This window comes from Meleagris gallopavo, chromosome 2, assembly GCF_905368555.1.
Source record: "Meleagris gallopavo chromosome 2, MGAL_WU_HG_1.1, whole genome shotgun sequence".
Taxonomy (NCBI): Eukaryota; Metazoa; Chordata; class Aves; order Galliformes; family Phasianidae; genus Meleagris; species Meleagris gallopavo.
The window spans coordinates 26,206,073-26,218,597 of record NC_139405.1 but is presented as its reverse complement, the minus strand read 5'-3'; the positions used below and the strand labels follow the sequence as shown (position 1 = coordinate 26,218,597).

Here is a 12,525-nt window from a genome sequence, read left to right as displayed (position 1 = left end):
GCAGCTCTTCCAGTTGGCAGAAAATAGCTTGGACTGGTCTGTCTGTGCCAGTGGGGCTGTATGCACACGCATGTCCCCAGTGCATGTATACATAAGCCCGTAACTAAGGGGGGGTGGGAAGATCTTGAAATCTGCGTGAAAAATCCATGAAATTAAGCCCTTGCTGAGATCTCTGAATGTGATAAAACTTCTAAAGAGGATAATTATTGTTCTCAATCTCTTTGCTCAATTATTTGAGATGCAACAGAAGCAGACTGAATATCAACATGAGTTGATAATTTTGATCTACCAGCTACTTATCCCTTTGACACTTACAGTAACTAAATATATGCAGAAGTATCTATTTTAAAAATATGCTGCAAATAAACTCATTACACCCACTTTTTGCTCCCAAACAAATATAGAAGGAAAACAATATGGTAGTTTATACCCCATTTATTAAGACAGAGCCATCTATTACGTAATACACCAATTGGGTAGCTATAGATCACATTATTTTCTCACTATTAAGATGCAAGACAGTTCGGCAACCGGTTAACAAAGACAAGTTGGGCGGCATGGAGACACATGGAAGCTGCAGAGGGTCAAGAACCACCTAAGCCCGTGTGACCCAGAGCAGCATTATCACACGCGGAGCTGGCACCAGGCGAGTGCCATCATGGCACACAGCAGCCAAGTGCTGCTGGCACGCTCAAGAGCCAACTCCTCGAGTGCCCTGCAGGCCTGCCAGGGCCCCTTCAGCTGGAATGTCGGGAATGGGTCCAGGGACTGTCTGGGTGCCGCTCTTCTGGACACCTACCAACAACTGAAACACCAAAGCTACAGTTTTCTGTGCAGGGATCGCATAGTTTTGTAAGAATGAAGGCTTCTGGTAAGAAAGTTTATAGTGCAATCTGAATTCATGTCCACAGTGTCATTATTCATTCTCCCAAAACAGTTTAAATATAATCACGTAAGAATTCGCCATCTGCGTAACGATATTACAGAGCAGTGCTTATACAGTTAGTGACTACGCATACTCATTTTTAATAAATTTCTCTCATCGTGCTTTTTCAAAGCTACAGTATGAAAGCAAGGAGTGACCAAGCAGTCAAGAACTTTTGCACCTTTCAAAAGCTATTAAAATTCTCAGGACTCTAATAACACAGACCGTATCAAACAGGAAGCACACAGTGTGCGACTGAACGGCTGCTCCAAAGTTTTAAGAACAAAACCTAATTCTGCTTCCTCTTTGCCAGCATGCCACCACGCTGCAACTCCTGCTGGGAAATCAGAGCTTGCTTTACTCCACAGAAGCAAGTTCAGATATGTCTCTGCTTGTCCGTGTGTGCTTAACGAGTCAATCAGTCACATAACCTACATCATACATACACAAGTATGTATTTTTTCCTTTCTACCAAGATGGGGAAAAAAAAAAGTCAAGCACCAGGAGCTTCAGCTCATAAATGCATTGTGTTGGCCCCTAGAAACCTATCTGAGTAACGGCTGGAGTTTTAATGGGAATTTACAAAGTGAACATTTCTTCAGCTTGAAGAGTGTATATATACACAATAGTTACCTGGGTAACGATGAATGTACAGACACTTCATTGCATTGATGTCCCATTCATACACAACTTCTGTAAACGGAATATTGTATAAAAATAAGAAAAATGGCAATGCTTCATTGAAATACCAGATTTGAATCAGTATGGCAACATGCAAGCAAATTAAGTGAAAGAACAGGTTTATTTCCATTCTCTAAACGTAACATCAAGAGACAACTTCTTTTTAAGTCTTAAGACATAGCAAAAGGGGTAACTACTCTTAAAAATTAAGAATCCTCAACAGATCATTACCTCATTATATAACATTTGCTTTAAGCATCTTAATGTTAAGACATCAAGCTATTTCCTTCTCAAAGTTGTCATTGGTAGTATTTTTAAAGGAAAATAATAAAACCGCACAAAATACAGACACCTTAAGTCAAGTGCATTTGGCAGGTGCAACCAACGGTCAAGCTAAAGGATTCTTTGTATGTCACTGTGAAAAGGGAGAGCAGCTGTGTTACAACGTGTTTTGTAAGAGTTAACACTTTAAAAGCCAATCTATTTCATTTCTATCCTTCCTTTTTTTTTTTTTTTTTTTTTTTTTTTAGAAAAGCAATTATGGACAACAAAAAAAATTATCTCCTTCAGCCACAGTCTGTAGAAAACTGCTTATGTTGTGTGGCAACAGCAGCAAATACAGACCAAGCCAGTGGCCATAATACACAATTACAGGTGAAGATAAAAAGAACACAGCCTTTCTCTATTTGGAACGTATGCGATGCAGGCAGGAAGTTAAAGAGATTTTTTTAAATTCCAATATATTAATGCTCACTGTATCAGTGTACTTCGGGAAGCTTCAATAAAGACCATCAATGCACATGTGCTTGGAGGCATCTTACTGACACACACATACATTACCTATGGGCTATGCAGATTTGTGTAGACCAAGATTTGGCACGTAAGTAATCTCACAAAAATACTTTAGGAAAATAAGAGTTAGAAGTACTTTCATTACTTTAAATGTGAATTGTTTTTAAAATGAGACAGATAGTGATTTTAGAAAGACTAACAGAAAAATCAGCTAGTATGTTTCTATTAAACACCGTATTTCAAGTTATCTTTGAGGAAAAGATGCATGCTCCCTGCATTCATCTCTGTACAGTACTCAGCACCTCTTGACTTTACAGTTTCAGTCTCGCATGCAATTTCACAGCAAATATAGGCTCCAAGGCATTCTGCAAATATTTTTAGAAGCCTGGCTTGCACACGGAGACTAAAGCAAACAGGTTTTATACTAATGAAACGCAGAATCTTTGCTTGCTTCCAAACAATGCAGAATCTTAAACATAGACTTTGCAATATAAGTGACTGTCAGTATGAAATCTAGTATAGAAGAAATACTAGATACACACACAGATCTTTCGAAGACTGTATGCTTCTAAGTTAAAGACTATCCCTTCGTAAGCACAAAGTCATCAAACACAAAAATTTAAATACATAAATGTCAGAAGATGGCTTTGCAATTTATTTTCTTAAGAGAAGTTTCATTCTGACAAGAAAATTACTTGGACCTCAACTGCCTATGTCCTCAACAAAACTGATCCAAAACCAACAACAGAAGACCCTCAGCTACTGTCAATAGACTGCATTTCTCCAGTTCCATGGGGATACGAAAAGATTTCTAGAAAAGATTTAGATTTAATGCCCTTTTTTTTTTTTTTGTTTAGATAACTGAAATGGTCTTCTACAATGACCCAGTAACAGAGCAAAACCCTTCAAACGCTCATTTCAATAGCAACAATAACTTACTCAATAATTTTCTAATGTTGGGTTAACGTTAAATGGAAATTCTGATTATTACAATTTCCATCTTTTGGTAAAGTAGAATTCTGCTGACTTCCTAATGTCTTACAATGTGCATATTTATATGTAACAAGACCACCAAGTTGTGCTAAGTATTCAAAGATCCGAGTTCCCTCATAGCGCTTGTTCTTTTAAACCATGGCAAAATCTCTTTGCAAGGTCTTTGCAAAATAATTCCACTGAGTAAATCCTACGTATAGCCCTTTCTACAGAGATAAGAATCACCTCCAATGAACACTTCACATGATTATTAAATACTTATCTGTCACGTAAGCAGATTAGATTAGAATCATGCAAGCATACCTTATTACATTGAATCCTACAGTAAGAAAAAAATCAGTTGTTTGCACACATATTTTGGTGAGGACATTTACAACATTTTCTACACAAAATCAGAATGCCAAAGTTAAACTAGAGTCCTCAAAGGAGTCAAGTACTTGCATTCTCAACATACCGACATTTCAATGACTTTAGAACTGAAATCATCAATTAGAAAAATATTCTGCAATGTGAGTAGCCAACACTCAATCTGTTATACTTTTAAATTACATTTACATAATTTTTAACATAGGCACACTAGCAAGTTATTCTGTATATTTCAGTGAAGCAAAGCTTTAAAACAGTTGTAGAGAAACATATATAATCATTCTTGTGTCTGTCTCTCTCAAGGGAGCAATAAATCTTCTCCATAAAGACACAAATACAAATTTTGTGAGGTTAAGGTTTGAGTTGTTTCTTTTTAATTTTTTTCTCTAAATATTTACTACACAAAAAAATGAATGTGTATTCCTGACCACACTGATAATGTCAAAGCTAGGATCTCATCAGCCAGTTTATGACTAGCAATACTGCAACTGTTGTAAACAAAAGACAGGTCCTTACGTTGGGACGAAACTTGGTTGCAGGTTAAAGTGTGTGCTACTACTACTAAAAGCAAGATTTAAAGTAAACTCATCTGGAATTCAGATCTGATCAAGGGAACAGTGAGAACGATACAATGAAGGGACACTTAGGTGCAATTTCATGCTGGTGAATTTTTTCCTCTTTCTATGCTTAGAGTAGTTTTAAACCAGGAGTTGCATATCCAAGGACACACACAATTTAAAACTGAAGTGACCATTAGCACATTTGTACACATACTTACATAAACTTGGTATTTACATACAAAGTTTCACTGTAACAGTTGAAGTCTTAACACATAAGAAAGAAGATAACCTACTACAAAGAATGTATAACCAGATCACAGATTTTCCACGAGCATATAAACACATTTTAAAGTGCTTTCTGGGTGCTTCAAATCAACCCCTTTCAGTATAAGCTTCTATGTAGTGCTGTTCCAGTCATTACAAAATTATTTAAATCATTCCTCTTCAGATACATCACGTATTCAAGAAACAAAATGATGACACCCTTGACATCAAAGTTTCAAGCTCCACCAACACAAATGTATACATTGCTTAAGTTCAGATGAAGTTGTCAAATACTTTGGTTTATCGTAGCTCAGGTTAAATATTTGATAGACCAGAAATTGCACCTCTCCACTCGCAGTTTTTCACTAAAAAATACCCCAACATAAATTGACAGTATTCTTTGGTAAAAACAGGACATTTGGCCAGTTTGTGTGTACATCTATTTATTAAAATAGTCTAAAAGTGAACAAATGCCGCTGCTGTACTGTCAATTTACAGGAATAATCATTCCTTACTCGTTGGGGAGTATCAAAATATTAAGCTAAGCAGTTAGCTACGTTACAGGCTAAAACACATTCAGCAACTATTACAGGGGATCAATAATGTTTTAAGAATATTTTTTGCTTAACATTGATACTTTACAAAATCTTCAAAATGCTGGATGCCTGCAGACAAGTTCATTATTTTGCAGTGACTACAGAAACATTCAATGGTGTACACTGTCAGGTTTCTGATACACAACATAACAAAATCCCAGAATACGGTGTGCTGACCAATACTCAGCTGCACAGTATTTGTGCATTACCTACACTAAGAAAAGCCTAATAAAAGTTCAGTTAACTGCTACAAGTTACGTGAATATATAAAAACAGAGCAGATATACAAGTATAACACTGAACATACTGTACTTTATTAGCACAAAAAGCCAGAACAAGGCACAGCAAGCAGAAAAATACATCAATAGAAGGGTTAGTGTAGCATACAAGAATAATGTTTATTGTACTTGCAGCCAAAATGTTCCCTACCTCGCACAGGTCACTGCCATAGAGAAGTAAGTAGTAACATACTGTAGCAGCTGGTAAAGAAACTAGGGAGCACTCATGATTGGTACAAAACATTGAACAAGGGACAGGGCATTCCAACAAAATTTTAGTGCAAAAATGTCTAAGACAGAACTACATGAAGTTCCGTCTCCAATTAAATAAGCAAACAGAACTTAGAATTTTGTTTCCAAGTAATCTGTTGAAACTATTATCAGTGCATATTACTTTAAAACATTTTAAAAAGCGCAAATTGAAAGTTATTTACAAATAAAGTGTAACAGTACTTTTGAAATCTGACATTTCAGATCTGTCAGATTTTGTATTCTGATTATAATTCAACCACTTGTAATTTTCTCCATAAAAATATCAGACAACTTTAAATAAAAAAAGAAAACAAACATTTTCTCTTCACTATTACCTTCCATTGTAAATTACAAGTAGTTAGGCTTTAGAAAAATACAAAAACTTTCATTTCATGGCTATAAACCAATTCTGCGTCCTGCCACTGAATCAATAACTCACGCTGGAAGGTATGCAACTGTCCAAGACAGCATTACTTTTGCTAACAATGCCACTTAAATCTCCAAGTGTTTAAAATAGAATTACAGTACTGAGCAGGCATATTCAAGTCTTAATCATTAGGAAACCCTATACACTGAGAAAAGCATGATTCATCTGCTAGCATCCAAAAAACCCCATTAACTCTTAATGGACTGCAGGCTATCCCTGCTTCCTGTGAACTGCTCCTGATAAAAAGAGAATACTCTTACTCGCTACTGTTCGGAAACTTAACTGTGAGCTCAATTAGTACTCTGAATAGTGGAAATATTTAAAGACAATATTTTAAAAAAATACTTTAAATATGAGCAAAAATGCTCCTCCAATATAGTCTTTCTTCATTAGCATTACACGAATGCCCCATGGAAAATGCCTCATAGTTTCTTCATCCAATTACTACAGCTATAAAAACAAAATATTTAGGAATTAGCAAAAATATTTTCACTAGGCCTTAATGAAAAACGTGCAGAATTGTGTCTGCTTATTGTTTCCAAGAGGCATCACAACTTCGTTTGATTAACAGCAGGCAGCATCTGACAGGATACTAACACTCAGCTTCAATAGGATATTGCAAAAAAGCTAGACGTCGTTGGTGCGTTCGCTGCAGTTAAACTGTAACACACAAGAAAAAGCATATTTTGTAAGCTTACTGGAGACTCTGATTTCCTTTTACTTTGTTTTTATAGGTTCCCGCTCCAGCCATCGCACCCTGACTTTTTGTTTATAGTGATACTCCTTTAAAAAGTCTTGCAACATTGAAGGTAATGGAAGGTCATCAATTCCATCATACGTAGTGCACCTGCAGATTACTGCCCGGCAGATATACTGCAGACTAAAGGGGAAAGTCCTGTTCAGAGATACAGTTAGCAACGGTTCAAAGAACATGCAAGAGCTAGGGTCTTTGTAGTGTTCCAGAAGCCCTGTAACGGTGGAGGAGTGAAACACACAGGGATCGTGGGCATCAAAACTAAAGTTGTGATTCCACTGCTCAATGCGTGCATGCAGCGATCGGTTATAACGACGGAAGCTCACAGAGAAGAGGTAGTCCTCTTGCGCAGAATCCCTGAGCAAAAAAGTGCCTTCGGGTTTACCCTCCAGAAGTGCTTCTGCTTCGTAACGGTCCATTACACCCCAGTAACACGGGTTACCTGTGATCTGAAGCAAGTCTGGCACAAGGCAATGGATGTAATCGATCTGAGTGTGCACCTTCCAAGCCCCCTGCTTGCTGATATGGCCGTGGCTCTCTCCAGACATCTGGCGCTGCTTTTGCCTGCGCGACTGTAGACAAAGTGTTGTCGTGTCCTCTTCAGAGTCACAGCTTCCTGGAGGAGTTGCATTTTTGTCCCCGGTCAGCTCAGTCATACCAGGGGCTAGCTTTGGTCCCAGTTTATATAACGGATTAACCTGTGCTGTAGCTTCGAAAGTATGTATTTGGGCATTGGGAGGGGGATCAACCCCTTCTTCAATACTGAGCCTACGTCTCTCTCTCAGCCTGTCTTCTTCGTCTTCTGTAGAAACCAAGGAAGGATCAAACGTATCAAAAAATGTTGAGTGCGGACTCACGGGAGCTGTGTGCTGTTTAATCAGATGCCACTTTTGAGCCAGATCTGAGCCTGCAGGAAAAGGGCATTTCTCAAGCATTAGTTCAGAGAGATGGATCTTTCTTTTGTTAGAAAATAGAGGTTTGGACTGTTTGCTGTAAGTTCGCACGGGAAAACACAGTCCAACAGTATCCTGTAGACGCTGTCGCAGAGAACGGCTGCCTACTGTCCTGTTTGACCCTGCATCCATATCATGTACAGAACTCACTCCATACCTCCTCTCTCTCCTCTGCAAACCACTTCGCGTTCTACCAAATCTTTTTTCGGTATCCAAAGAGCTCTGGGTTTTGGTAGAGCAGGAATGTTTCTTCTTCCCACCCCAAGGAGCATGACGAGAATAAGAGTCCCTTCGAGCAAGCCTAGCTCCCGTGGTGACACACGAGTCATTCTCTTTCTCAATACTTATTTCAACAATCTGAGGAATTTCTGTGACACAGTTTTGGTTCCGCCTGACGGAATTCTTTGAAGGACTCAAACCTAACTGCAAAGCAATGTTTTCTCTCAGAGGGCTGCTGGGTCGCTGTTGAGTCAAACCGGTTATCTGGACAGTTCTGTCTTTAGCGGATGAGCAACTACTGGAGTTAATGACTACATTTTCATTTTGGCTTCCGCCTTCATGACTGAAGAGATTCTGGCACCTGTATTTGAAATTGTTCCACATCTTTCCCACTTTATCCATGGATTATGTTATCTAAGTTCAAGAGGAAAAGAAATATTAAAATAAATGCAGTTTAAAAAAGGAGAATAAACCCTCAGTTATCCATTAAGTTACAAAAATAACTTTACTAACTGAACACAATATAGTTGAAAAAGTGTCCTCAGCGTTGCATAGTTGTATAGTACTGACATGCAGCACATCATCTTGCAACACAGAAGAATCACCAAGAAAAAAAAAGGTGTTTGGGAAATTACAAACATAGAATTTATAAGCAGGCCCATTTATGTTTCTATTGCATTATTAAAAAATGTAGGTTAAAACTCCAGATTTGTACCTGATAGACAGGAAATAAGCAGTTTTAAATGCTTTTTCACTTTAAGTGTCACATGTTATGTATGACTTTCAGATAAGCTTATAGTAAGTAGAAATAAAATGCTGACAAAAAAACAATTCAGGTAACTCCCAACAATGAAAACAGTTAGCAAAAGCCAACAAGCATACTACAAGCATCAAGATATACCATCCAGAATTGAAAGCTCCAGCTGGAGGTATGGAAAATTTCAAGCTACAACTAACAAGATAAAAAAAAAAGCACAAAAACAGAAATGTGGGGCAAGGAGGGAAAGAAGTGTTCAGCATTTTCAGATAAGGCAATCACAATAAAAAAAAAAAAAAAAAACAAAAGCAGTAAGATATCAGCAGAACTTAGAATTCTAAAGTGTCTGATACATCAGTAAAGCCATAGATACAAAACATTTAAAAACTGTCTGGCTTTATTACTTAAGCCATGAAAGAATGAAAGAGCCCAGGGAGCTTTTCTATCTTTAGCAAGAGCTCTTAAAAAGAAAGCAGCTCTGCAGCAAAAGCACAGTGACAGTGAACCATGAAGTAAAAAGAGAAACATTAGCAGTGTGTATTCTGCAACTGCTTCTTCAGAAACCAAGTTTGATAACTGGAACAAAACTGCCAAAAATCATAAGACTGCCCTAGGACACAGAGAAATAGGCTAATTCTGTACCAAAAATTCAGGCAATGCCAAGCTAAATTAGATCTAATTAAGCGCTGAGAGAAGTGCTAAACTTAAAGGACTAAAACATGTCACCTTATTTAACTCTTAGTGAAAGCTGCTCTGTTCTATAGATACGGATTATTCTGAAGCAACACTCCTCTGTTGTTGCAGTTCTTCCCTGTTAAAGAGTTAGAAAGAAATCTAAAGCAGTGATTGAATTTCATGAAATAAGGTAGATGATAGACAAGTAAGCAACAGCCTTGCAATGCAGTCTAGAAGTTCCTAAAGTGCAGCTGAAAACCTATTACTGTGGCAGAATTGACTGAGATCGAGGAAGAGATGGAGGTACAGTTTACAAGAGAGTCATGATTAGATAATTAACTTGAAATTACCCTAACTGATATGTGAATGGAAAACAAAAGGAACAAAAACCTATCCCCCCACCTCTTGCTCAAGTACTTCACCAAAAGCATTAAGTTAGGCATCTACATCCAATTACATTAAGTAAACTTCAAGAATCTAGTGCGGACTCAGGAAGGAGCAGGGAAAAAATAACCAGATCTTAACCATATCTGGGGACTTTTGGCACAAGTTATCTAGAACACGGTGCTAATGATAGTCTCAATTGCATTCAAGCAGTCATTAAGAAGGAAGACACTTTTTAAAGTAGAACACTTTCAGATGGAGAAAACTTGCAAAAATAGGAAGCCTTCCACATAGAAGGCACTACAGAGTTCTCAGCATATGTTAGAAGTGAATGAACGTGAGCACGAGCAAGAAACGTCCTGCTGATTAAAAAATCCTACATTAATCTGAGAGTTGTTTGGACCAAGTTGGTAGGCTGAGGGAGTCTTAGGAGCAAAAGAAGTAATTACAGATCATGTAGATTTGTAGGAACCATTCAACGAGGTGTCATGCCACCACAGCCAATTATAGCTGCTGGTAGAGTGTCACAGATTATCCACATTTACGAGGAAGCATACGTTTGATGTGCCAGCTTGTCAATGCAGTATATATAAAGTTAAGTTCTACCCACTGTTCTTTCACGTTCTCCATTTCTTCCTCTTCCAAGTCAGCAAGATACATAAATTTATCACTGTGACATCTACTACCCGACTGTCGTTATTCAGCTGAAACCAAGAAACAAATTTTAAGATCTTGGGATGTGAAAAGGAAGAGACAAGGCATTACCTCAATTCCCTTTGGAAATCAGACTAGAAACTGAAATTTTTGTGACAGTGAATCAGGATTGCTTTTCTGACCAGTCATACACTGTTCAGCAATGTATTCTATTTGAAAATTGCTTGCTATTCCTCTTCCTTTGCACTATTATTCCAAAGTGTGTTTATGCAGTTAGGTGGGTTAGAAATCCTCCAGGCTTGCCCCAAAGTCTGCAAAACCCAACTAAAACCAACCAAACACAAAATTACCACCATATCGGCTTGACAAAATACTTTCCGAAAGTTTTAAAGTTTAATTAATTTTTGTCATAGTTAAAAGCATGCAGACATCTTTCTTACCCAAAAAAACACGAGCCGCTGTATCTTGACTTGAGAATATACCTCAGCATGAACTTGCTAGATTCTGAGTTGTAGACATGATTACTAGAAAAAGAAAAAACAGTATTTTTTCTTAGTTGTTAAGAGTAACTTTGCACTTTGATACTTACAATCTGCTAACAGTATCAATGGGATATTCCACTAATTACACTTTACATGGGTGTAGAGAACTACCTGCTTATTTTATATATATATATATATTCTTACGCTTTTAACATAAGAAAAAGGTTTCATAAAACTTTTTCACCCACTGAACACATTTGTCAAACAGAATCTAGAGGAAGATCCTCAAATGAAGCTTTTAAGAAATAAGAGCAGTGTCACAGCATCTGGATCATACAAGTGCCAGGCACAGTGGGCACACTCAGGCTTGTAAAAATGGTTTCCCCACATTTCAGTTCCAAGTCCAAAGCGGCGGTTCCCAAGTCGTGACTGGCAGTGCTGTCAGATCACCTCATACTGCCTCCCCTCCTTGTTTTCAGCTGCTACATCACATCAAAAGGCAGCTAAAAATATACACTTTTCTAATATTACTTTTCCAGGTAAGCAACTGCTGTACTTGCCACAAGGATGTTATATGATTGTGAACCAAGAGGAAAATGAACCACGATTCTAAAAATGGGAAAGTAAGTGGAATGCAAGACAAGTTCTTTAGTAAAAGAATAGGTCAGCACTTCCCTAAAATAATGACCTATTGTTTTTCAGAAATCCAAGAGGCATTATGGGATTTTAGTACAGTATACTCATGCCACCGTCAACTCTAGCAGGAACACGAGACAATCTGCTTCTTCACATTAGAACCAAGCCTACGATGGTGTTAACAGTTAACAGAAAACAGTGAGAAGCTACACTAATAGCTAATACAGATCAGAAAAGGTACTTGGATATGATGCATATTTACTGGAATAAGAAGTGTAGGCTTGAGTGATCACTACACAGATATCAGAAGTTATGATTCCTAGGCAGAAACTCCAGAACAATTACAGACAAGTACTAAACTTTATTAGCTTTGATTCACCTGCGGAAGCACTACAAATGATGAAATGCTTTTAAAACTATGCCATATGACTACTACTGAAAGATTCCATAAAAACAAACTTCCCAGGGAGCAACAGAATTGCAAGCACAAAACTAAGTCAAAGGCAGATGTGAAATTCTTTCACAGCGCTAATGTTTATTTCCCTCCCCCCATCCATTATGTTCCTAGCAGGTCTAAATACACAAGACACGAAAGAGTACTATAGGTTCCAGACAAAGCCAGTTATGCTGTTGCACTGCACGCTTACCTTTTCCATTCATTAAAAACCTAAAAAGTACACAGAAGGTTATCTTGAAATTTCATGCTTAACTTCTTATTTTGAGATTTAGTGCCATTCTTATACTTCAGCTGCGCTCAGAAACGTGAGCAGTCAGGGCTCTGCTGTCACACCACAGCAGCAGGCAGTGACAGCCTGCTCCACCAACCACCTGCTGCTTCCACCACGGACTGCTTGCTTCAGGAACCATTCTTTGCTAT

General features: G+C 37.9%; 1 protein-coding gene across 14 annotated transcripts in view; it reads right to left on the bottom strand.

The window, feature by feature from the left end:
- Positions 1-420: 420 nt before the first annotated feature.
- SOCS5 (suppressor of cytokine signaling 5) overlaps positions 421-12,525 on the bottom strand; it is a 31,565-nt gene continuing 19,460 nt past the window's right edge. For 8 of the 14 annotated variants that reach the window (XM_085219371.1, XM_085219374.1, XM_085219376.1 and 5 more), the window contains 2 exons: positions 10,971-11,054; positions 421-8,474 (listed from right to left, as the gene is read on the bottom strand). In XM_085219371.1, the coding sequence (XP_085075497.1) occupies positions 6,852-8,462 (1,611 nt within the window). In that variant the 5' untranslated portion in view covers positions 8,463-8,474; positions 10,971-11,054 and the 3' untranslated portion in view covers positions 421-6,851. Of the gene's footprint in view, positions 8,475-9,543; positions 10,449-10,486; positions 10,581-10,970; positions 11,055-12,525 lie in introns of those variants that run through there. The other 6 variants (XM_085219380.1, XM_085219381.1, XM_085219379.1 and 3 more) reach the window with 3 other exon arrangements.